We start from the raw sequence: 27,009 nt of genomic DNA, 5'->3' as shown, positions 1-27,009 counted from the left end.
CTTCACAAATGTTATGGAGGATACAGCATGCGGATATAACTCCCGGGGATGTTGTCATCAGCCAGGTACATCTTCCCATACAGAGCCCCAGCGGCCCTTTAAACAGCCAAAAGCACACTGCACAGTCATTCTGCACCTCAGTCTGTTGAACCGCTCCTTGCTGCTGTCAAGGTTCCCTGTGTAGGGTTCATGAGCCATGACATTAAAGGGTAAGCAGGGTCTCTAAGGATCACAATGGGCATTTCGACTTCCCCTACAGTGATCTTCTTGTCTGGGGAAAGAAGACCCTGCTTGCAGCTTCCTGAACAGGCCAGTGTTCCGAAAGATGTGTGTGTCATGCACCTTTCTGGGTCAGCCTGCGTTAATGATAATGAAACACCCATGGCGATCCACAAGCGCCTGGAGAACCATAGAGAAATACCCTTTCCGATTAATGTACTCGGAGGCTAGGTGGGCTGGTGCCAGAATTGGAATATGCATCCCATCTATCACCCCTCTGCAGTAAGGGAAAGCCAGCTGCAAAGTCATGCATGTTACCAGTGTCACAGTTCTTCTGAGCAGGATGTGATTAATGGCCCTGCAAACTTGCATCAACACAATTCCAACGGTCGACTTTCCCACTCCGAAGTGGTTAGCGACCGATCGGTAGCTGTCTGGAGTTGCCAGCTTTCAGACTGCAATAGCCACTCGCTTCTCCACTGGCAGGGCAGCTCTCAATCTCGTGTTCTTGTGCTGCAAGGTGGGAGCAAGCTCATCACACAGTCCCATGAAAGTGGCTTTTCTCATCTGAAAGTTCTGCAGCCACTGCTCGTCATCCCAGACTTGCATGATGATGTGATCCCACCACTCAGTGCTTGTTTCCTGAGCCCAAAAGCGGCGTTCCACAGTGGTGAGCATGTCCGTGAATGCCACAAGCAATCTCATGTCATATGCGTTACACGAGTCGATATCATCAGACTCCTCTCTCAGTTTGTAGCTTAAGGAGTAACTCAACTGCCAAACGTGACATACTGGCGAGACCCAGCAGCATATTCCTCAGCACTTTGGGACCTATTCCCGCAGAACGAAAGGGAAGACAGAGTGCACAGTACAAAAAATGTTGAAAGATGGAGCCAAATGTGGATGGAAGCACAGGGATTGCTGGGATGCGAAGCGATGCATCGTGGGGCGTTTGGACAGGACCCAGAATGCCCTCCCCACCCACCCTCTTCCCACAAGCCACAGTGCCAGAATGGGAAGAGGTGCTCTGTGGGATAGCTGCCCATAATGCACCGCTCCCAATGGTGCTGCAAATGTGGCCACGCCAGTGCGCTTCCAGCCGACAGTGTTGGACACACTACAGTGCTTTCCCTACTGCGCTCTCCGAGGGCTGGTTTAACTCATAGCGCTCTACATTTGCAAGTGTAGCCATGCCCCAAGTTAGTATAACTCATCAGCTTCTAACACACTCATTCTGTAGAACATGGGTGTTATTTCACAGTGTGGCCACTCTTCTGAGTGAGGCTAATTTAAGAGGCGTTGACTTGTGTAGATAGCCCCAGTTTCATATGATGTGATTCAGTCACACTGCAATAGCAACTTCCTTGCATATTTCTAAAATACAATCCAATTCTTACAGCTTTGGAAGAAGATAGTGATCTATATTTTAAAAAGGGAAACTGAAAAATTAATTTACTTTCCGGGTAATCTGAAACCAGTTTACTTGTTTCCACAGCCCCAGGGATTCTTTCTCCCCAAATTTTAAGTTCTTAATTAAATCATAAACCCATTTGAGTAATTGGAGAATCTGACTTGAACTCAGAAAAGTAAAACAAAATCACAGTTAGGGCTAAGCTTCTTCCTAAATGTTCTCGTTGTGCTTGTGTTGTAGCTTGTAGATCATACAGGTTTGGAAATACCTAAAATGAGTTGATACAATGATTATAAAGAGCAGCTTTAGTCCTAATGAACAAAGTAAAGAAACCTGAAATTGAACTTGCTGCATGACTTAGCCATTTATGAAAACTGTGATTATTAGATCGCTATCTCTGGACCTCTGGCTGTAATCATGAATACAATTGAAGAAACATTGGTCTTGGTCAGTATTTGGCTGAGAAATCTCTAATGAAAACTCTGTGCTTGTCAGGAAGTAGTGTGTGTGATTCGTTGAGTAGCTGTTTGATTTCAAATGAGCTGTGCTGATATTTCAGATGTTATAAAATGGATGTCCTGAATGTTTTGTAGGACATTAAAGATCCCATGACCCTCTTTATATGGTTACATGGTATTAATCTTGGTGTCTTGGCCAAATTCTAGTGTGGTTAATTTTCAGCCCGTCTATAATCCCCTTCAGTTTTGATGGGATATGGTATTCTTCCAATCTAAAACTGTTGTTTAGTGTTGCTCTTATAACAGTTTCTAAATTCCATTCCAGAAATAGCATTTCACTCTTGGTGGAAGTGATGCCTGTGTTTGTGGTTTGTAAAACACTCTAAGATGAAAGGTGCTATATAAATGAAAAGTCATATTGGAGAACTAACATCTTTTACCTGATGTGTTTCATTCCTTTCGTAACCTACAACATTTATAATATTTACTCCTATATTAGACTTGTGTCTACCTGTTGGTCTGTCTCACTGCGCACACATACTCACTAACTGTTAGAGGTAGGTGGGTGATGGCGTGTAGAGTATGTTAACAATAGTCGACTGTCACAGGCCTGCACAAGTTGAGGTGTGGTTTTGGTAATATTTTTTTCTCCTAGTTTTTTTCCCTTTCAGTAACAAGTTCAATTATTTAACATTTCTCTGAAAATAACCTTTTTATAGACCTATCTATTCTGGAAGAAGTCACTCAGTTTTTTAAAATCATGAAAACCGCAGCAGTTCCTTTATAAAAAGTATTTACCAGCTGCCTAGTGGAAGATAACTAATATTTCACAATCATAACTATGCTAGAGCAGCAGGAGTTCAGCTAAAGGACAACAGAATCTGGCTAATGTGTAACTAAGGCAATTAATACCTTGAATTTAGAGATCTAAAACAAGCGAGCTATAGTAGTCACAGGTTTGGTTTTGGTTACAACATATTGCATACAAGAATAAACATAGCTGTGGAATGAATCTAACCTTAACCAGATTATTATTTGTATGTTAAAGTGTTTTTAAAATCTTATTAAGGGACTTATGTCAAATTTAAGTTTAGTGAAAGCAAGCTTTTAGCCTATAAAGCACACTATTTCCATGAGCTCCCTCCCTTTTTATTAAATATTCCAGTAGAAAGATTTCTAAAAAAAAATTCCTCAATTGTCATCTAATACAACACCACAGTGTCTGGGTTGCGGTGTATGAGAAACTGAAAGTGGAATTGTGTAGAAAATGAATATGTAAGACAAATTTTGGTAGATAGAATGATATACAAATTCTAGTTCAGCAAGAACTTGGAAACTAAGGGCTTAATCTCAGTTAAATCAACTCCCACTTCCTTCATTGGATCGAAGATTGTACCCTTGGTTTGATCATGTAAGATTCTTGAGTACCCATAACTCATTTTGCCGTTAACTTTATTGGGTTTATGATTTCACTTCTAAGATCCCTGCTCACGTGAAAAATACTATTGTATCGTTAGTCACCACTGTGGGTGAGCTCCCATCATGTGACGAAAATGCATCCCAAGGTGGTAGGTTTGCAGGATGCCTCACTTGTTCAAAAGTGTGGCTGGCTACTCATCATAGAAATGTAGGGTTGGAAGGGACGTTGAGAGTTCATCTAGTCCAGCCCCTGTGCTGAGGCAGGACCAGATATACCTAAACAACCCTTGACAGGTGTTTGGAGGTTTTTAATAACCAGTTAGACAGTGCTGGGGATTCCACAAACCTCCCTTAGTAACCTACTCCAGAGCATAATTATCCTTATAGTTAGAAAGTTTTTCCTAATATCTAACCTAAATCTCTCTTGCTGCAGATTAAGCCAAGTACCTCTTCTCCTCCTATCTTTATTAGATGTGGAGAACAACTGATCACTCACTTATTTATAACAGTCCTTTACATATTTCAAGACTTAGAGGGTACCTCCCTCCCCCCCAAAGTCTTCTGTTCTCAGAACTATGCTTGTCCAGTTTTTCTAATGTTTCCTCAGGTCAGGTTTTTCTAAACACTTTATCACTTTTGTTGCTCTCCTCTGGACTCTATCCAGTTTGTCCACATCTTTCCTAGAGTGTGGTGCCCAGAACTGGACACAGTACTCCAGGTGGGGTCTCACCAGTGCTGAATAGAGCAGGACAGTTGCCTCCTGTATCTTACATGAGACTCCAGTTAAAACACCTCAAAATATTAGCTTTTTTTGGCAACTTCATCACATTGTTGGCTCATTCAGTTGGTGATCCACTGTGAACCCCCAAGACCCTCTTCTAGAGTACTGCTTTCTAGCTAGTTATTCCCCATTTTGTAGTTGGGCATTTGTTTTTTCTGTCTTAAGTGTAGAACTCTGCACTTATCTTTATTGAATTTCCTCTTGATGATTTTAGACCAATTCTCCAATTTGTCAAGGTCATTTTGAATTCTAACACTGTCCTCCAAAGTACTTGCAACCCTTCCAAGTTGGTGCCATCTACAAATTTTATAAGTATATTCTCCACTTCATTCTTCAAGTTACTAATGAAAATATTGAATAGTATTGGACCCAGGCAGACCCCTACGCGACCCTCTCGATACAGCATCCCATTTTGACAGCAAACCATTCATAACCGTTTTTCGACCAGTTGTGCACGTCCCCCAATAGTAATTTCATTTCAACCACATTTCACTAGTTTGTTTGAGAGCATCATATGGGACCATGTCAAAAGCCTTATTAAATTGAATATATCCTGTCTACTGCTTTCCCCCCGTCCACTGGGCCAGTAACCCTATCAAAGAAAAAATTTAGGTTGGTTTGTCATTTGTTCTTGACAAATCCATGTTGCCTTTTGCTTATCCTATCAGTGCTTACTAGTATTACTAGAGAGAACTATAGAAATTTTTATTCTTAGTATCTTATATTGGTATTGAGCTTCATTTCTGGAATAAAAGATAATGGACACAAATTTTAAAAGCTCCTAAGTACCATTGATTTTCGTTTCATTATTGCCACATGCTAGAAGACTGATTTTGTTTTGTGTACCAAAGAATAAAGCTGTTATCTGAGTTCAGAGAACACAGATTAAGACATTCAAGTGACTTTTATTGGGGAAGTAATGAAATAAGAAATACCATTGTGATGGCAAATTGCACAAATGAATTTTTTATCATATCTGTAATGGACATAGGTATACAAGTGATGGTGATACCTCAAGTGTTCAGTTTTTTTAGTGGTCCAAGCATCTTTTGTTACATATATTGGTAGATTCCTATTTTCGAAGACTTAAAATCTTATGGGGGGTGGAAAACCCTAGGATTAAAGTTTTTTTTTAATTTAATGTAAATATTCTATAATGTCACCAGGAGGAGTGGGGGAATCTTGTGTGTTTTTAAAAATCACTTTAATCTAATCTGGGCTCACTAATATCTTTTAATCATGTGGTTGTTGCATTATGTTCAGTAGAGGGTGAAGTTAAGATTGTGAGAGTGGCCCCTAACTTTGTATTTCCATTTTTTAAAGTTAAATTAACCTTAACTCTGAATTTGTAATGCTTGATTTTGAGAATAATTGCAGCATCCCTATAATATATTTTACTCTATCTTAATATAGTTTTTGAATTGTAATGTATGTAAGGATTTTTTCCTTTTTCTATTTAAAACTTTTAGAGCACGTCTACGCTAGTAAATTGATATGTGTTTTAGTAGAGAAGCTTAGAATAAAGAATTCAGTTCCACATTTTAGTTTAGTTTTCATTTATTTTCTGTAAAGCTGCTATTAAGGAAATAAAGCAAGAGATGGCAGACTGTTTATGGTTTGCAACTCCAAAAGGAAATATAATTGTTAATGCGTCAGGTTAAAGCTTTCAAATGGTATGGAGTCCTGTATAAAGCAATTAACATTCATGTTACATGTTCAGCCTGTGAAACTTATTTCTGTCGCATCTTTGAATGTCTAAACATAATGCTTTATTTTTTTTATTTTAGATCTAATCCAGTGCACAAATGAGATGAATGTGAATATTCCACAGCTGGCAGACACGCTTTTTGAGAGGACTGTTAACAGTAGCTGGGTTGTAGTGTTCAAAGCTCTAATTACAACACACCACCTCATGATGTATGGAAATGAGGTAAGACTGATTACCTTCTGATAGTTATATTATGGGGGCATCTCTGGAAAAAAATCAGAATGCCATAAAGAAATAGTTGTGAGCTGTGAACTTGAAGGGGGGGGGAAAAAAGTAATACACTTAATTTTTCTATCATTATTGGTTGTAAATTACCTTTCTGATAGAAAATTAGTGAAGTGCTATTCATCACTACTTATAAAGTCAGTTAATTTCAAACAAAACTCAGTAGATGTCTAAATCCATGTCATGCCTCTTTTCCAGTAACTTTCCGTCCTAAACTACTATTGACATTCATTTACCACCTATGTTTAGTTCAGTTTAAAAACAAAAGATCAGCAAAACTTATTTTTAAAACCTTGTGGTATAGTAAGTGATGGGACAGATTTTCTTTCCCAGACCACAAAATGACATTAGAAATTTCATCTTTAATTGTACACAATTTCTCAACTTTCCAATGAAGCCTAAACAGTCAACCTTTTATGTCAGATAATAGAGCTCGTCATCTCAAATATCCAAGTCTGCATCCCCATGCTTATTATAGGTTGTCTGTTGCGAATATGACAGAAATCTGAGTGCAGAATTGTGGCTGAGGCAAAGTATCTCTAGAAGAAAGTTTTACCTTTGCTTTAAATGTAAACATTTAAAGAACCACTGTGAAAGATTTGGACCTGATCTTCAAGGGGTCTGACCAGGTTATTGAAATAGGCAGTATATGACTGTGACTTTAGAGAGACATGGTGGGTGCAGTAAAATCTGTTGCTGGAAGAGACAAACTTTCTAGCTTACACAGAACTCTTCTTCTTCAGGTCACGGAATATTGACTCTATTGAGTTAATTTATTATATGCATATGTTGATTTAGTTATAGCAGCCTGTTTGGAAATAGAGTACGGGCAGACAGTGGCTCCAGATAAAACACCACCTGTAAACAATTCAGGAGGTTAAGATCACTGTTGAGCTCTATTAGCTGTGAAGATGCTACTTCCAGGTTCTTGCCAAAGTTACACAGTTTCTCAGCCAAGGCTGAGAAGGAACAGATCAAAAGGGCTATAAACAGTTCAAAATTTTCTCTCTGTCCACAGTGAGGGAGATTGTCATAAGGGAGTTGTTCACAAAGAACAGCCTGACACAGCCACAGACCCTGTGGGAGGGTCTAAAGCAGGCCTTCCTAAATTTTAACTAAGATGGACATGCGTATAGACTGTTTCATAGTTTTAAAACCTGTTTCCTCTTCGCTTTGCTGTATTCCTACTGTTAGGATAAAAATGGTTGGTGTTAAAAAAGCTGCCTAGTCACTGTGTTAGCCACTGGTCACTGAAGCTGGGTGGGAAATACTTTGCCTCTCCTGTGATCATGTTTGAGATTTCTAAAATGTCCCTGTTCTGCATTGGGATGAAACCAAGATCTTTCAGAGGTGGGGTGTGTGTGTGTGTGTTTGTTTGTTTTTGGGTGGAAAAACAAGAGACACACCCCTGGATAGCTTGGCATTGAGGGTATTCACCTTATTCAGACTAATGACTTGAACCTGGGTCTCCAATCTCCCCGATGAGTACCATTACCTCCAGGCTATAGAGTCTGTTTCTGTCTTTTGAAACTGTTAGTGTGTATTAAAAAAAATTCATTGGGTCAGAGAGCGGGGGAGAGAGAGAGAGAGAGAGACAACCACCTCACCCCAGAATAGCAGCCTGGTGGTTAGGACACTTAGGATGTGAGAGACTCAGGTTCAAGTCCTTGGTCTGAATCAGGCAAAACAGAGAGTTGAATCTGGGTCTTCTACATACTAGGTGAGTGCACTCACTACTGGCATATTCTGGGGTGGGTTGTGTGTCTGGTTTTGACCAGAAATGCCATACTGAACCTGAGAAACCTTTCCCTATGAAAGTTTTTTGTTGAATCTGGTATGTTCCCAGGTAAAGTTTCCGTTTTGACAAATTGGACTATTCAGACAAAAACCTGTTTTATTGAAAAATTCCCAACTAGGCCTACTGGTCACAATTCACTAAAGGCAGACTTACAGTACCAAACTCAGCCGGCCCTTCGAAGCAATCATTGTTGGTAGGCAACGTGCTATAGCCCAAGACCTAGGGGGTTGCAGGATTCCACCCTGAGAGAAGTGAAGGTATGCGGCTTTAACCTGAGGGGAGCTGCTCAGACTCAGTAGAGGTCAGCGGTGCAGTTAGTCCTGTAACTGTGGTGACTATTCTTTTTTCCTGAAAAGAAGTTCTAACTTATAGTTTGAGTTGTAGGAAGACATGATTGTGTGCATATTAATATGTATTGAAAGTGGCAGAGAGACTTAAATTGTTCATGAAGCAGTTTCCTTTTAAATAACATTAAGTCAAGCTATAGATTTAGTCGTCTCCTCTTTCTTGTCTCATCTGTTTAGCCAAATATTTGAGCAGGAGGAGGAGGAGACTAATGCTATAGACATACTTAGAAGTAGTATAATGCCAGGTGAGTTAATTACTCCATTAATAACTATACAAATACTTGAAAGCTTTAGTGTCTCAGTGTTTTTATAAAGCTCTGTTAAAATAGAAAAACATTCCTAAATAGTTTGTAATTGTCTCTTTAACCCTTACATAGAAGTTATAGAGTCGTACAGAAGAAACTTTTAGAGCACCTATAGTTTTTCTCCAATTTCCCTACTGTGAGCTACAGAATTAACAAAACTTTTACTTAAAAAGGCATGTAAGCAACTCCCTCCAATGCTAATGTAGCTTCATGTGTGGACAGTGGAGTGCTTTTCTTCAGACTGAACTAATTTCCTCTGCTGAACGCTCAGTTCTGAAATTTAATGTATTTAATTCACATTAGTTTACTAAGTTTTGGTGAATCGTTTTTGTTGCAACTTTTTTGTACGTTGTAGATAAAAGTAAATGTTGCCTCTGAAATACCCAAGTTACATGCAGTTGTTTTGTAATCTGATTCTTAAATGTATTACATTTGATGGAAGAAAAAGTAATTTTCAAGCAGTTGACATTTTTTTTCCCCTTCATCAGCGCTTTATCCAGTATCTTGCATCCCGAAATACATTGTTCAATCTAAACAACTACCTGGACAAAAGTGCCATGCAGGGTAAGAATATTTTTCTTTGTGAAAACTAAGTTGCAAACAGTAAAGTATTACCTTTTTCAAGACAAGGTTGGCGAAGCAACCCCCCCCCTTAAAAAAAACCCTACATAACGAAACAATTTTTTTTTCATGTCTTAAATATATGCATTTTTCTAGCTCTGCATTAGTAGTGATTGTAAGTCACTGGTGTTTAACAGAAAATGACATTTCCGTGAAAGAGGGCTTAATTTATATTATGCAGTGCAAAGTGATGACAGTAAGCAAAGGAAACGGGGAAAATTATGGGATGGCTGAAAGTTACACAGGTGAGAGCTAGAAATGTGCTTATAGTTACATGTGTCTTTTTAAAAAGGCATTTATAACTTAACACATGAGCACTGGAATAATCTTTTTCATATGGCTTCATTCCACAATGGGTGGGAGTTATTAATTGTCAAGCTTCATAATATGGTCACTAGAACACGTTACTAGTGGTTAGTGAAAGCCTTTCATGCAGATCTCTGTAAGGTGTTAGAGGTAATTTGTGTGATGACAAAAATATATATATTTTAGTATTTTTTTGAGAGCATACTTTTTTTTACAGTAGCTGAAGTTCAGTAGTTCCCATCTTTAGTCTTCAGCATTTGACTGATTTCTGTTTCCAGTGAGCTGTATACTATAAGAATAAGAGTGCCTCATGGTTGCCAACAGTAGCCTCTCCTGCTGTTGTTAGGTGAGGCATTAACATAGTCTAGATAACTTCCATGGAGTTGTCATCACTTGGGAAGATGGTGGCTGCACTGTGCCTCAAGGCTAGTGCAAATAAGAGAAGAATATGGAGGGAGGCTTTAGAGCCTCTGCAAGTGAACATGGAGTTCTCTCCTTATACAAGTTGTGAGCAATGACACACCTTATAGAATAGTACTGGAAAATGATTACAAATTAGATAGTCTTCCTCTTTGAAATGTCTAACTAGTAAACATTTAATTTTCAGGTTATGATATGTCTACCTTCATTAGGCGATATAGCAAATACTTGAATGAAAAAGCACTTTCTTACAGACTTGTAGCAGTTGACTTCACCAAAATGAAAAGAGGGTAAGAAATATTCTCCTTTTTGCCTTTCATTTCAGATATAAGAGGTTACTAATAGTCATGTATATGCTTGCCATAGAACTTTGCTGCCTTTTAAACTGTAGTTAAATACAAGGCATCATATGTTCTAGGTCACATGTACATTTATACATTTGGCATTTTACACATTGTAGGATAGATGGAGTGATGAGAACTATGAATACTGAAAAGCTTCTGAAAACCCTTCCAATTATTCAGAACCAGCTTGATGCGCTCCTTGATTTTGATGTAAGCACATTCTAAATTGTATTTCATTGTTAAAATATTTTATTTAATTGATATGGGAAGAAACTTTTATTGATATTTTTCTCTCCACCAACACTTTTAATCTATCTCTTCACTTTCTACACAGGCAAATCCAAATGAATTAACCAATGGTGTAATAAATGCTGCCTTCATGCTTCTCTTTAAAGATTCCATTAGGCTTTTTGCAGCCTATAATGAAGGTGTTATTAACCTATTAGGTACGTGGAACTGGTGTGTATATGTGTGCATATGTTCTTGAATCTTTGGGGGAAACAGTGAGGGAGAAGTAGAAATTTAAAAGCAAATTGAGTCTGTTTAATAGCCTAACAAATTAAGGGCTAGATCCTGCTTCTGTTGAAGTCAATGGTAACTTTTTTATCATTGCTGTCACTGACAGCAGGATTCACCTTTAAAGACATTGATATATAGGCCTTATTATTTTTCAAGCTGAAGTGTAAATCTGAGTTATTCTTGTCTTAATTTCTATTTTAGAAATACTAGAAATGTTTTGAATGTTCCTTATAACCAGGTTATAAAATAGTGTAGCCTATAAGTACACTTTAATTGGGGGAGGGGCTCTAAAGTAGGTTGGCCTGTGTTGGGTTTACTGGGCATACACTTTTTTAAAAAGTTTACTATTTATTTGCTGAATACACAGTGCCCAGTGCACATTGTTGGGTTTCCCATGTCTTTGTTTTATCAACTTTAACAACTGGTGTTCGTGGTCTTGTGCAGATTGTAGAGTTCTACCTTGCTGAGTACTTGGCTATGGTTAACATATGTCAGATATGGTTTTTAAGTGGATTGTGCATTCAAGAGTAAGGGGGGAAAAAATGTGAGAATCTTGCACAAAAAAGACAGTAAAGCAGTAAAATAATGTATTTAATAATTTTTGGATTCTGCTTTCACTCTCCTCCAGTAAATCTGCCAGTGTATTTCATTTTATTGATGCATTAAAATCTACAAGTTTGAGTATGAAAAATAAAACTCAGTACTCAAGGGTGCAAATACTATTCCTGTTTGACAGGTTTACTCCTAAGGATACTGTACATTAATATTGACAAGTCAAAGTTGGATACATGTGAAAGTTGAGTTTTCATTTTAAATGCTTCCTTCAGATTTTATATCTCCATTTACAAACCACAAATGCATAGTATTGAGATGTTGATGTGTAGTTTAAAAATGCTTTAAAAATAGATAATACTCATGGTGCATTTTTAATTTACTAAAATCAGCTACTGCATTACTAGTGGTTGAGTGCATCTCATGGACTGACTTTCTGCAAACATTTTTCTTCAAAATAAAGTCCTGCTTAGCTGACAAAGAATTTAAAAACACATTAAACACTTTACATTCAGGCTGACTACAACTGTCCACCAAGTTATAACTTGCTGAAATCAACAAACTCATTGTAAATATGGAGATTATTATGAGTAGTCTGAAACACGTTACTCTTAAAGATAACATGGCTTTCTGTATTAGTTAATATCTCCTCTCCCTAAAATTATCTAAAGTTATTGTTTGCAGTGTTGTATCTTTTTAAATCTCTTGCAATAGTGTTAAAGTTTTCTTGTTCTGGAGTTTTTTGGGGGAGAAGGGTTTGGGGTATTTTTGTATCTTTTTTACATATGTCCTTTTTTTCACACTCTCCAGAAAAGTATTTTGATATGAAGAAGAACCAGTGCAAAGAAGGTTTGGATATTTACAAAAAGTTCCTAGCCAGAATGACCAAATTGTCAGAATTCCTCAAAGTAGCAGAGGTAAATAAACTTACAGTTCATTAAAAGGGTGTCATTTAGCTATCTGTACTGGTACAGTAGTCCCATCACAAACAGTCTAATGTTTGTGTGATTTGCTGTGCAAAATAAAACTTCTGTAGGTTGCTGAATCTGAATGTCGCTTAAATGCTTTTTTTCTATATTGAGTGATATTTTTAAGGCACCTTTCTTTGCCTAACAATTACTAACAGCACAGTAAACCTTTCTGTCTAAAATGCTATTAAGAATCTGCTTTTACACATTGATTAGTAGATGGAAATGACTGGACTGGATGATATTTATAAATATTTACAAAGAATTCCTTTGATATTTCTGCTCCAAATAGAGCATAAATTCAAGCAAGCTGTGTTATTTCCAGCTCTTACAGTAAATTTCAGCATTTTTGCATGAAATAGTGCAAATAGAAGTATAGTTTGAGCTTGTTTGACATATACACTGAAATTCTAGCTTAAAACTTGTGTTAGAATTGGCATGAACAGTGTACCAGTTCAGAAAGTTATTCATGTCCCTTTTGATACCTTAGCTTCTGTGTAACATTCAGACCTCAGTTTTTCTTTTCATTGCCGCTGCATGTAGTAATGTACATTTTTTTTCCCCCCCTTTTTTGTGAACCCAGCAAGTTGGAATTGATCAGGGTGACATTCCAGATCTTACTCAGGTCAGTGTACATTTCATATTAATTTAACCCAGTTCTTTTGTCCTTTGTGTTTTAATGGTTAATGTATATCATATTCATCCTGAGAATATATTCTCTTCCATATATTTATATATGGAAATATACATGTTCACTTTTTTCATAGATTGTTATATGTACACAGTTCTTAAAGGGTTCTGCAATTCTTTAATAAGAGTTCTGTTTTAAAGCAGTGACATTTATCTGGTTTATGGGGATAGTTTTACTAAAACAGAAGTTTTTCCTTTGAATCCTTTGTGAATCTGCCTCTCAAGTACACAGGCATACTGTGCCACATCTTGGGGAAAACACTCAACTCCATTCAAGCAACAGGTTTCATACAAAGTTACACAGCAGTACATACCTATATCTTAAGCTTTGTTACTCAGCTATGGAAGCTTTTCCAAGGTGCACAAAGATAACAATGTAGGTCTACTGATATTTATATTGGCACCAGCCATATGTTCAGCACTGTAAGATATGCACACAAATAAAGTCCCTGCTCCCCAAAAACTTTAATGATGGGAGACACTAGGAAATCGGGTGGTGAGGGTAATTTACAAGGCAGAATAAACTAGGTTGATTCTAGGTGTCTTGATAAATTGGAATGGGGACCGTACAGATGGAATCGGTATGTATAATCAATTTAGAGGAACATTGACCATCCTTATAAGAAGACCTTTTTATTTTATTATGGAAAGTGTTTATTACAGCACCCATCTGTCTTTCTTTGTGCCATTCATTGTTCTGTACAGTATACCTCCATCTAATCTTTGTAATTTTTTTTACAAACTAAATAGCACTAGTCTCTGATCTTTGTGAAAATTTCCCACCCCTATCAATGTTGTTAATATTCATAACAACATATTCCCCTTTTTTGGGACTTTGCTATTTCTTTGTTTGTAATAAAACAATCTGGATTTCTTGAAATAGTTGATTTCTCTTTGCCTGGTCTAAGTAGACCAACAAAAACACTGCCTGTCTATCTTCTGTACCAGTCTAGACACTTGTTAGTTCCTTTCAACGATTTATTGGTATATACTTCATAGGCAGCTGTAGAAGTGGCCATCAGATCTCTAGAGACCAAAGATGAGGACTTGTAACTGGCCAAGAAACTCCCATTTCTGGACTTGCTCTCTTGTTTGTGAGAGTCCATGTCTATTCTAATCCAGTCAATTTATGGAGCCATGGCTGTGTTGACGACGGGGAGGCCTATGTGTAAAACAGTGGAGAGAAAATTCTTGCTCCAAAGCCAGACTAGCAGCCCTGCCCTTAAAGGCAGGTTTATTTTCAAGGAGGGGTTGAAAAAGGCTAGGATCATCTGAAACATTGTTAATGGTGTTAAACTGGGTCAGTCAGTGTTGAGGGGAAATTTCAATTGAGTTAAACTAACTTGAATAAAAAAAGACACCTATTTTTGCCCATGTAGACAAGGCTTTTTATCAGCGGCTGGCTACTTTTTCTTACATCTTACTAAGAACTAAATCAGCACCGGATTTTGGTGTGGTTTATTCTTCTACTTTATTAGCTGCTTGCTTCTGTTCATCCATTTGTCAGTAGTTCAGGTGCCTCATTCACTCAATCTTAAGCACTTCAGAGAGAGATTAAGGTTTCCAGATATAGAAAGACTTTGTAAATTTATTTGTGGTATTTTAAACACATTTACTGAAGTCTACTGTTTAGCTATTTCACTTTTTTAAAAAGTCTGTACTGTGGCATTTTAAAACCTAGCTTTTTGCTAGGGATAGTGGAATGCCGGAGAAGTCTGCTTTTTAAAAAAAACATTTCATGTATAACACTTTTGTCCTGACTGAAAACTATCACCGTATAGTCAGTTTTAATGTCTAGATTATAAGAACTGCTGGTATCATGTGTTGATTTTAGTTCACAGATGGATCTGAGAAAAGAGGGAGGGAATGTTAACTTGCCATAAAGATATGAGTGGTAAAGGAATAGCAATTAATATTCTATGTTGGTGTGAGTGCAGTAAAACTATTTTGTTGCTTCCAGTAAAGTGGTTATGTGGGTTATACTTCAGTTTCTAAAAGGTAGTTCCCCGTTGTACTGAGATAATTGTTTGCTCACACTGGTTGAAAGGATATATCATCTGATTTAAATTTGTTTATGGATTTTAGACAAATGAAAGTATATCTTGCCCTTTTTTTTTTTTTGCTACTGTAGCTAGAGAATTAACACTTTCTGTAAGCACTCTCACAGTTTTGGGGCATGCTAATTAGAGCTGAGTATAATTAACTGACCTGCCTTGTTACTGAAGTGCTTAACACAGCTAATGCTGTTGCTAGAAAATTCCAATCTTTGCTTCTATACATGTGCCCATTTGGGGGAACTTCTGTTTCGTAAACCAGCGTTTAGTGATCATGTTTGCATATTTTGATTGAAAAGGGGATATTGCCAAAAAATGAATCTTGCAAATCGAATTCAAGTGTATGATCTAAAAAGAAATGCATAATTGTTTAGTTGGTGGACGGGGGAATTAATCTGTACACAAGATGATAATGCATTGTTATCAAGCAGATGTTTTATGAGAACTTTAACTTTAGGCACCCAGCAGCTTGCTTGAAGCATTGGAACAGCATTTGGCTTCTCTAGAGGGGAAAAAAACGAAAGAAGTCTCAGCTGCCAGCAGGTAAGCATCAAGTGGATCACAAAGATGTCTTATATTTTAATACTCAAAATACCTCAGTACAAAGAGAATCGGTAAGTTTGAGGTCTTCCCTGAGATACTCGCATCCTCCTAGAAGTAAGTGGAAGGAAACAATGTGTTTTCCTTTTTTAGTAAGTGTGGAAAGCATAGACTCAAGCTTTATGAATAGTGTTGCTCTGTTAGTAGAGGATATTACTTGAATGTACATTAAATGTTCTTATCTAGTGCATTTTAACATACAACTGTAGTAGCAAAGTGTTGAGCTGAGGCCACATATAATAGCTTTCCTCAAAACGTTTTTACCTTATCTGTTAAAGTAGTCTGACAAGTCATGAGAATTTAACTGGCTTTTAAAGTACACACATGCCTTCAGTGCTTGCTATCTGGTGTGTATATTGCAGAATACAAGTTCTTCTAAAGACCTATCAGTTGTGTTAATTAACCTTATTGTGTAATTCCTTAACCCCAAAATATGGATTACCCTACTACCTTTATTTTATTTATTTTGCTTTCTTGTGGCATTATTGTTGCGTAAAATAGTTCAGAAGCCTCTAAGAACTTGTCACTTTCCTTGTGCTTGATACTGAAAATTTCTTCAGAGAAACTTAAGGTGAGTGGTGAAATATTTCCCAGTATCCGAAGGAGTTCCATGTAGGAGTTTGTTTAGAAACCTAATATTAGGGAGATAAGATTTTATTATTTGAATATTCCTCCTCAATGTTTGAAGCAGACATCTTGTAGAATTGTCTTAATGTGCAGAATCAGAAACTGAAGCAGATTGTTTTAATTGTTCATGATGAATGAAGAACAAAAATTAATATATTAAAATACAGATAATGACTACTAAATTAGATTTGTAAAGATTTTTAATTTCAGTAGTCTTAAAGGGGTTTTAAACACATGTAAGGAGTCTTTTTTTTTTTTTCTTATTTGATCTGTAACATCTCTTTATTCTATTTTTTCTTTTCTTTTGAATTTGGAGAGAACAGGAATCAAGATGTCCTGAGCTCTAATCCAGATTCTGCCACTGACTTCCTCCATAGCCTTGAGCAAGTTACTTTGCGACTTGCAAAATCAGCAATTGTGACTACCTAATAATTTGTACAGTGCTAAATGTTAAGTAATATTTATTCATGACCTCATAATCATTGTCCTTCTGCCTGAGTATTGGATATGACTTCTTCAGGACCTGGCAATACTCCTATGCAATATCCCTCGTGATAATTAAGAGATGGAAGGACCCCATCATGGGATGCACTTCCCAGTCCAAGCAGCAAGCTATTAGACTTGTAAATTAAAGGTAGACCCAGTCTGTTGAAGATATTATCACTTTTGGCCTATGTCACCAACTTTACTTTTGTAAAAGTAGTATTGCTTTTTAAGTAGAGATTTAATGAGTTGCAGAAGGTGTAAGAGATGGATGCAGAGAGTTGGGAATGTGTTTATGGAAATTATCTCCTCTCCCACTGTTGTTGTGGGGGGTGCAGGAAAATAGTAAACTTTAAGGGCAAATTTCTCCTGTCAGATATATGTGGGCCATTCTCACTACTGTCTGTTCATCCTTGCACACAGGCAGGGTAACTGATGTTACTTCAGATCCTCCTGTGCCTCCTATGTCGATAGGAACAGGAGTACTTGTTGCACCTTAAAGACTAACAAATTTATTTGAGCATAAGCTTTCGTGGCTCAAATAAATTTGTTAGTCTCTAAAGTGCAACAAGTACTCCTGTTCTTTTTGCGGATAAAGACTACACAGTTGATACTCCGAAATATGTCGATAGACTATCCCTCAGCCCATGCCGCTTCCCACAGCACCCATTGGCCTGGGACGGCGAACCATGGCCAGGGGAGCCACGATCAGCTGAACCTGCAGACGTGGCAAGTAAACAAACTGGCCCGCTTACCATGGCGGGCCTCATGCCAAAGGTTGCCGGTCCCTGGGCTATGTGAAGATGTTTCCATTTCCTGCAGTCTCACAGCATGTGGTAGACTTCAACCAGTAGGCAAATCCAGACCCAACTATGGTATTCTGGGATCTGATTGATTATCAAATGCAAAATTTGCTTCTTACTTCCACCTTGCCTGAATGCACCTAGCGTAGCTTCCTAATTGTGATTAGCATTATCTGAACTCAGAAGCCAGACTATGGTTACACTTGCTCAGATAGCATGATGATGATCAAAAGCATGGTATACAAACTTAGAATCATAGTCATGCTGGAAATTGAAGAGCACAGCCATTAGTTTTTAAGATTGTTCATGACATGTTATTCCAAAACTAGTGCTTATTACACATGGGTAAAAAATGCAAATCCTCTACTGGATCTTGTTTCAAGTCCTGTTTAGTTACCAAGTAGTTGCAGCTTTCTGTAACAGATACTGCTTGCATATGATCCCATGATATTTTTGGTATGCTAACCAAATTTCACTGTGCTAATCGCTGGTAACCAGCCTTCATAGGACAGCCACTAATCAGGAATGCCATGTTGTTTTTGCTGCACTGATTGGTAAGCCATGCTTGCCACATATATGGCAGAAAAATCATGCTAATAGAATTTTGAATGGCTGACTACCTCCCCACCTTAAAATGGGGCATGTTATGGTGTTTCACACCACTGTCCCCATTTGGCTCCTTACCAAGCTGTGCGTTTGGATGGGATGATGGCAAATCCATTTATTCTTCCTACTGAAAGATGCGTTGTCATTGAATGATGAGGTGAGGAAGAGATGGATATAGTTTTAGCTTCTTCACCAAAAGATACAATAATATGTACAATCAGTGTTTGTGAGAGTTGGACAAAACACCCTTTTTTTTGGCAAACTCCTTTTTTGAGAGATGAAGTCAACATAGGTGTGCATGTTTTTCAGACAGCCACAGTTCTGCATTGCAGCAGAGTCATCGCTTGAGCCTCTTACCTCAGATTTTCAAAAGTAGCTGGGAGGGTTTGGCTCTACAGCATCAAGTGTGTGTGGGTGTGTGCTAGCTCACTAGCTCCTTACAGATTTACAAGTGCTCTTTCTCCTGTCAATATAAAATACTAACACACACCTGTTTATATATGCCATTTGCCATTTTGTTCAACTTATTTAAAGTATCATATTTACAGCAGGTATATAAATTGTGTGGCCAAAACACAAACATCTATATGAAATTCTGTACTTGATTATTGATCTGATATCTCTTCAGCTGAAACCATGGGAAAATAATTAATTCTACACTTGTCCCCTTCTTTACGCTTGTCCCAAATGTACAGTATTATGCGTTTGCTGTTTTTCCTCACCAAAAGGTGATTGTATTTAGTGCTGAGTCCAGACACACATAGCATACTATCTATGAAGCACTTCCGGTGCCTTTTGGATGCAAATTAAAGGTCACAATTTAAAAAAATCATTCTCTTGATGAAACTTTATTTTAGAGCGAGCACCCTATCCAGTGCTGTTTCCACACTTGCCAACACAGGAATGTCATTTAGCAAAATGGATGAGAAAGAGAAACAGCAAGCTTTGGAGGAAGAACAAGCTAGACTGCAAGCACTTAAGGTATTCTATCTTTTAAGGATTGGTGTTCCGGGACCCGATGGTTAAATATTTTGTGTGTGGAATCCTGGTCCCATTGAAGTCAATGGAGAAACTTCCAGTCACTTCAGTGGGCCAGATTTTCCCCTAAATATGCAAGCATGGTGGCTTCCAGTAAATGGTGGCTCTTGCCGTGATTGCATAACTTGATAACTAAAATCTGAACACTTTATTCACGTATACTTCTAAAATAGATTGGGTACACATTTTGTCAGAATACATGTTGTCCACGTAGGTTTTTATATTTAGGATGATTTAGCAAGTATAGCTCTTATGTCCGCATAAGCTAGAATCCTGGGGCAAGAGCCATATTACTACTCATAATGCTCCAGTGTGGACAGGACAATAGTTGACTTCCCTGTCCATGAAAATATAGAAAGGCAAAAGTGTTAATCTTGCACCACAGTTTATTTTTCAATCCCAGGGCACATCTATGTCCTCTTTAAATTACAGTTTTGACAAACTAGTGGCCTGTCTCAGGAAAATGAGCTTGTTTTTCGTTTTTGTTTTTTGTCTGTCCTGCCTCCCCCTTTTGGTTCCTTAAAGACTCTTCCTTTATTTGCCCTCTGTTACTTGCTCAGAGGCCGCCATGGCAGCATCCCACTATTGTTGGAGAACTGGAAATTAGTCCTTCAAAATCCTATTTCTGTAGTAGCTCCCTCTGGGGAATGTGGTGTGGTATAGAGAGACATAGCTAGTATAGACATGTGGTTGGTGAGATGAAGTGAGCTAGGCAGTTGATGAGTATCTTTGGGGTATTTCTGTCTTATTGTTGTTAATTAACCGGGGATGGGGGGGGGTTGGAGGTGCAAAAAAGGAGCACTTCTTTGTGCTTGGAATTTGCCATCAAGTTTGGTAGGACTTGTGAGCTGTTTTTCTGTATTCGAAATCTAGGCTTGGTTGCTGGCTGACTGGGCTAGATTTTCCTTTATATAGGAGAAGGAGGCAGGTTAAATTATTGATAAGGAGCAGAGATCTTAATTAAATGCAAAAATAAAATTTTGCTGGCAGTTGCCTTCTGGAATGAAAAGCTCTCCTACTACTATCAACATGTTTTTGTTTTTTCTTCAAATAACTCACATTTATTTTTCAAAATTCCCATTGACATGCATAGAAAAGAGATTCCATTGACTTAAATAGTATTTCAAAAACAAACATGCACCCAAGCAGAGCTGTTGTCAGGAAAAGGAAGGCGGGGTAGACTCCATGAAGTCTGCTAGGAACTTCAAATGTTGTCAAATTTAACAATGATGGACAGAAGTATAAAAACCTAAAGTAGATAGTCATCAGAAATGTGTCGTCGTCGTCGTCTTCCTCTTATTCACTCCCAGTGGAGCATAAGGCATCAACCGTTCTCCTCCATTCATTTCATTCTTGAGTGAGGTAGCAAATTTCATCCCACTTCATTCCCATGCCTTTCATTTCCTCTTCAATGGTCCTTCGCCACGTCCCCAATGGTCTACCTCTCCTCCTTCTTCCTTGTGGTGTCCATCGTAGGGCAATATGAGGGTGTCTGTCAGCACCCATTCTCAACACATGCCCCAACCATCTCCATCTTCGTTGTTTGGCTTCATCCACTATGTTGTTAATGCCCGTTAATCGGCTCACTTCAACATTGGTGATACGCTGCGGCCAGTGTATGTTAAGAATTCGCCTAAGACACCTCCCTTCAAAACCCCGAAGCCGACTTTCTATCTTCTTGTTGGTCCTCCCATGTTTCCGCCGCATAAAGCAACACAGAGCGGACGTTCGACCTGTAGATCTCTACCTTGGTTTTCATTTGCAAGATGGCTGACCTCCAAATGTTCTGAAGTCTATAGAATGCAGTTGCTGCAAGACCGATTCTGGTAGATATCTCCTTCTGAATATTACCATCAGCCGATATGTAACTACCAAGATATTTAAAATCGTTCACCTCCTCCAATTCTACGTCACATACTACTAGAAATGTGTCTAGTACAAACAAATGTTTAGAGATGGGTATTCATAATCAGTTTGTCTCCACCCTATACAGGGTAGTTTATAAAGATTCACCTTTATCTAGTGTTAGCTACCTGCTGGGCCTGGACCATAATATTTATGTAACTTTGGAATGTTCCAGAGGTCAGGAACCTCCTTGCAGGAGAAGTTAGTTCCTTTTACATAGCAAATGTTTGTAATCTAAACACTGTAAAGCATATGCCTATCCTACAGTGATAGGTGCTATATAAATGTATGCCACAGTAGACAATAAGCATGTACTATGGGACCAACAGCATGAGTCAAGTATGGTGTGCTAGCTTCAAAACTAAACATCCTGGTATTTGTTCTTTGTCAAATTATTGATGTTTCAACATAATTTTGAGATTTCCACTTTTCCCTTAATATTTCAGCTAGCAATAATTCAGCTAGCTATATTTCTATTTCTTGGGCATCCCTAAAGAATATGTGATTGGTGTTAATCAAGCCTTTATTACTAAAAATCCTTCTTGAAAAATAGTACTTTCGAAGATTGAATAGCTAGTACAGTTAAGTTTAAATTAATTAGTATGTCTCTCAATTTATCTTTCAGGAGCAGCGGTTAAAAGAGATTTCTGTAGTACCAAATTCCACTTCTACATCAGCATCTCCAAGCACCTTATCAGGGAAAAGTGTGAATACCACTACAGCTGTTGACCTCTTCGCAGCACCAGCACCTACAACCAGTAGGTGAGGGACACTTTCTTCCCTAAGCAAGTGTAAAACACTGCCTTGGCCAATTGCTTGAAAAATTGAAAGGCATAGATAAACTTTACAGAATATATTTCTCCAGAGTCAGAATAATCTTATTGCTGACTGTGAGATTTTCTTGATATTAGACCAAACTTTAAATGCCTCACTTGAGAGTGTGTGTGGTAGGGGTTGGAGGGGGGGGACAGTTATGTCCTGTAGCACCATTCTTGGCCTTCACTATGACTTCCAGAAAAGTAAACTTGGACACACATGAATTACTCTGTAATTCTAATAGCTAAGTACAATGAAATTGAATATTGGAGGCTGTAGCAAACAAAAATATTTTGTGCAAACCACATACTTCAAAAATTGCATTAAATGCATATTGGATATATTTTTAGCTGTTGGTATTTCTAGGAGTTGGGACATGTGTGCAAACACTTAAAAACAAACTCCATTCTTCTTTAATCTGCTCAGGAAATTTAAATCAGAAAGCAGACCAAATGCTGCTTAATAATTAACTTGTGTAGCTCATATTTTTTCTCTCTATTTTCAGCATGCCTAACCTTTCCAGTGATCTCTTTGATCTTCAACCTGCATTTGTTCCAACTGTACAGAGTACTCCAGCTATAGCAACATCAGCAAGCAGTGCATGGGGGGGAGGTAAGTTACTATGGTGGTTTAACAGAATAGGTAATAGTCTTAGTATCTGGGAATTCATCTGTTATCGTTGTCTGACTAAAACAAAAACTCATGCGTAAGGATTAAGTTGTATGTTCAGTTAACTGCCAGAAATCCAAATACTATTTCTTACCTTGATAAGAGATGAAACTGTCCATCTTAGAGTTGACATTAAGTTTAAATGCATTAAAGAACATTGCATTCTGTATTTTAGAGAAATTACACGTTATTCTGTTATGGCAGAAAACAAATTTGGAGCACAGTTAACAAACTCCTGTTTAAATTTGCAAACTTAAAAAGTTATTTCTCTGACAAGAAATATGTGAAATCTAGAGTTGGTTTTATTCTTTTACTGCAAACAATGGACTTGAGGAGCATTCTTCTAGTAGAGCCATAGTAAAGCTATGGAATTAAAATTTAGGTGACTGTTTGTGTTAATGTGTGAAGTAGAGTAGATTACAGCTTGCTCCACTGCAGCTACAGCAATTGGCTTTGCAATTTTTGATGATAGTAAAAATTGATACTTCATCGTAAACAAAGCAAATTTAACTGGGAAAACACAGGGCCAAATTCTGTCCTTCCATTTGGACATGCATCTCTCATTAACTTCAGTTACTTCAACTTGCACATGCACAAATGCCATTGAATTACCTGAGGGAAGAACTTGTTAACTAACAAGGTGCAGTTTTTATAAACACTTAAATAAGGAAATGTTGCCACCACTAAAACTGGTAGTGTGTTAGTCAGTGGAGCTGTGAATGATCCCAGTGCCATTTGCTAAGCTTGGAGGCCCAGGAATGTGTCTCCATAGGTAGTGCCTTCCGGGAATTCAGTTCACAGGTGAGTAAATGTCTTTTTTCTTAACAGGATGATGATGTGAAAAACATCAGAATTAAATATTGTCCCTTGAGGCAAGGATACTGGTATGAGTTTCAGTAAAACTGTTCTGCCCAACCCAGACACCATGTGGGAAAAATTATAGCTAGACATTTATTTCAAATAAGTTTGCTTAACCCTAGTTCTGGGAAACTTTTATATTGTGATGTTCACAATCTCTGTGCTTCTCTGTGTGCTATTTGAACTCTAGATTCTCTTCTTTCCTTTCTTTATTTCTTCTATATCTGAAAGGTCCTTTCTCATCCTCAAATGGTTGTGTTGGTTCTCCATCCCATCTGGACATCTTTGACATGAAGCCAGTTGAAGAAGCTGTAAAATCTACTATCCCTTTCGTCTCTTCCACCTTTACCTCCAAACAAACAGTGGAACAGTTTAGTGGTAAAACATCCTCTAATTTCTTTCCAAATGGAGACAATAGTGATAGCAAACTGGGTTGCATAACTCTTTGTATGTTTCTAATCCCTTCTAATATTAAAAATAAGCGCTATTAATTTTTTTAATCGCTTGACAGCCCAATCATGCAATTAATCACACTGTTAAATAATAATAGAATACCATTTATTTAAATATTTTTGGATGTTTTCTACATTTTCAAATATATTGATTTCAGTTAGAACACAGAATACAAAGTATACAATGCTCACTTTATATTTTTTGATTACAAGTATTTGCTCTGTAAGAAAAGAAATAGTATTTTTCAATTAACCTAATAAAAGTACTGTAGTGCAATCTCTTTAACATGAAAGTTGAACCTACAAATGTAGAATTTTATGTACAAAAAAAGCATTCAAAAATAAAACAATGTAAAATTTTAGAACCTTCAAGTCCACTCAGTCCTACTTCTTGTTCAGCCAATCGCTCAGACAGATGTTTGTTTACATTTGCAGGAGATAATGCTGCCTGCTTTTTGTTTACAGTGTCACCTGAAAGTGAGAACAGTCATTCTCATGGCACTGTCGTATCCAGTGTGGCAAGATATTTGTGCCAAATGCGCTAAAGATTCATATGTCCCTTCATGCTTCAACCACCATTCCAGAGGACATGCGTCCATGCTGATGATGGGTTCTGCTCATTAACAATCGAAAGCAGTGCGGACCAACGCATGTTCATTTTCATTATCTGCATCAGATGCCACTGGCAGAGGGTTGATTTTCTTTTTTGGTGCTTTGGGTTCTGTAGTTTGCGCATCATATAGTATTGCTCTTTCAAGACTTCTGAAAGCATGCTCCACAGCTCATCCCTCTCAAATTTTGGAAGGCACTTCAGATTCTTAAATCTTGGGTCGAGGGCTGTAGCTGTCTTTAGAAATCTCACATTGGTACTTTCTTTGTGTTTTGTGAAATCTGTAGTGAAAGTGTTCTTAAAATGAACATGTGCTGGGTCATCATCCGAGACTGCTATAACATGAAATATATGGCAGAATGCAGGTAAAACAGAGCAGAGGACATACAATTTTCCCCCAGGAGTTCAGTCACAAATCTAATTAACACATTTTTTAACACGCGTCATCAGCATGGAAGCATGTACTCTGGAATGATGGTCAAAGTATAAAGGGGCATGCGAATGTTTAGTATACCTGGCATGTAAATTCCTTGCAATGCCGGCTACAAAAGTGCCATGCATATACCTGTCCTCATTTTCTGGTGACATTGTAAATAAGTGGGCAGCGTTATCTCCTGTAAATGTAAACAAACTTGTTTGTCATAGAGATTGGCTGAACAAGGAATAGGACTGAGTGGACTTGGCGCGGAAGTTTTAGGTTGTTTTGTTTTTGAGTGCAGTTATGTAACAAACGAACAAAAAAAATCTATCAGGTCACATTCTATCAGGGTAGAGGTGTATTTCTTCTGTTTATCATTTTTACAGTGCAAATATTTATAATAAAAAAATACACTTAGATTTCAATTACACAGAACATAATATATATTGAAAATGTAGAAAAACATCCCAAATATTTAATAAATTTAAATTCATATCCTATTGTTTAACAGTACAATTAAAACTCTGTTTAATCGCGATTAATTTTTTTAGTTAATCACGTGCGTTAACTGCGATTAATCGACAGCCCTAATAAAAACTGTTTTGGATTGCCATAATTTCAACCAAATAATATTGTATATTTCAGATCTTGTAATGCAAGTAAATATTCACATTTTAAAATGTTGATTATATTTCTAGATTTGAAAGTATCTGGTTTATATTTGTTTCTCTATTTGATGTGATCCAAGTATCCAAACATTTCTGCATTCATTCGTTTTTACTGCCTTTCTCTCAAAATTCCTTTGGACATCATTTTTTAAAATTCAGGAATGAACATATTTGAGGTTTCCAGATGATTTGCTATATATTTGTTAGATACTGGATTCTTCCTTTTTATTCTTGAAACACAATTTCAAGTCTGTGGTAACAATTAACTTTCTGGTTTTTTGTTATTCTCTTCTCTCCAATCTACATTTCCTTTCCTTTTTGCATGAAGATGAATTTAGTGGTTATAAATCTACATACACTTGTGTGTTCTCCTTTGGCGATTGATAACTTTTTTTTTTTAGCTTTCTGGGTTCATTTCAGGTGGACTGTACAGATAGCTTTCCTGTATATCTAATAATTTTTTTAATTTATATTTTAGGATTTCCTCTTCATTCAGCTCCTCAGAGCACCACCTCTTCCATAATTAATGTGGATTTTGATGCTGTATTTGGAGGAAAGTCAACGGCACATGAGTACAGGACCACAAGTGGTAAAAACTATCTTACATTAACAAACTTAAGAGGACTGCTGAGAATGCAAAATTGAACTTATAAATTGAACATAGGTTTGGTAATTTAACAAATCACTTTCATAATAGCTAGCTTGTTTGAGTTCTACTGTAAAAATAAAATACTTAACTAGCCTTCATTCATCTAAAACATTGTGTAATGTCTCTTCTCTCCCCCTTTTTCTCCCCATGCAATTTTCCATTGTGGCCCACTGGATATCTCTTAATGGGTAAGTTTACATATCAAACTGTTTTAAACACTTAAAATTGAATTGTTGTGTTGTTGCATAAAACTTGTGTTCTTGTTAGTTCTGTTTGAAGCATGTTATATTTATCTCAAACATGATTATTGTGTTTGAGGGATAAGACATGATATTTAGTTCATGCAAACCATTTCCAATCTGGGTAAAGGTAATATAATGGATAACACATTCTGTGCACAAATATTTTAATACAGTTTCTGCTGGTCACTAGTAGCTTGGTGTGTTCTTGGAAGGTGAAGAAGTTTTTTTACAATTTATATGCAAGTTATTAATAGCAACTTGCCCAAGGAAGTATCATGTTGCCATGCTTTTGTGACAGAACGCTTTTAGATTATTTTGTAACACTATTCTGTCAGGTAGTTTTTTCACGGTAAGACAGGA

The 27,009-nt window shown here is 37.4% G+C and overlaps 1 protein-coding gene across 5 annotated transcripts in view; it reads left to right on the top strand.

The window, feature by feature from the left end:
• The window catches only part of LOC120371690 (phosphatidylinositol-binding clathrin assembly protein-like), a 49,896-nt gene that overhangs the window by 8,726 nt on the left and 14,161 nt on the right, over nucleotides 1–27,009 (top strand). For 3 of the 5 annotated variants that reach the window (XM_039487747.1, XM_039487748.1, XM_039487750.1), the window contains exons 2-14: nucleotides 6,076–6,218; nucleotides 9,220–9,295; nucleotides 10,266–10,368; nucleotides 10,539–10,632; nucleotides 10,757–10,868; nucleotides 12,304–12,410; nucleotides 13,045–13,086; nucleotides 15,663–15,748; nucleotides 19,182–19,305; nucleotides 21,893–22,029; nucleotides 22,589–22,695; nucleotides 23,842–23,988; nucleotides 26,237–26,347. In XM_039487747.1, coding sequence (XP_039343681.1) covers nucleotides 6,076–6,218; nucleotides 9,220–9,295; nucleotides 10,266–10,368; nucleotides 10,539–10,632; nucleotides 10,757–10,868; nucleotides 12,304–12,410; nucleotides 13,045–13,086; nucleotides 15,663–15,748; nucleotides 19,182–19,305; nucleotides 21,893–22,029; nucleotides 22,589–22,695; nucleotides 23,842–23,988; nucleotides 26,237–26,347 — 1,389 coding nt within the window. The remainder of the gene's footprint in view (nucleotides 1–6,075; nucleotides 6,219–9,219; nucleotides 9,296–10,265; nucleotides 10,369–10,538; nucleotides 10,633–10,756; nucleotides 10,869–12,303; nucleotides 12,411–13,044; nucleotides 13,087–15,662; nucleotides 15,749–19,181; nucleotides 19,306–21,892; nucleotides 22,030–22,588; nucleotides 22,696–23,841; nucleotides 23,989–26,236; nucleotides 26,348–27,009) is intronic. The other 2 variants (XM_039487751.1, XM_039487749.1) reach the window with 1 other exon arrangement.

This window comes from Mauremys reevesii, linkage group 9 (assembly GCF_016161935.1).
Source record: "Mauremys reevesii isolate NIE-2019 linkage group 9, ASM1616193v1, whole genome shotgun sequence".
Taxonomy (NCBI): Eukaryota; Metazoa; Chordata; order Testudines; family Geoemydidae; genus Mauremys; species Mauremys reevesii.
Note: the sequence above shows the minus strand (reverse complement) of the source record. Positions and strands in the feature narration are given on the sequence as shown.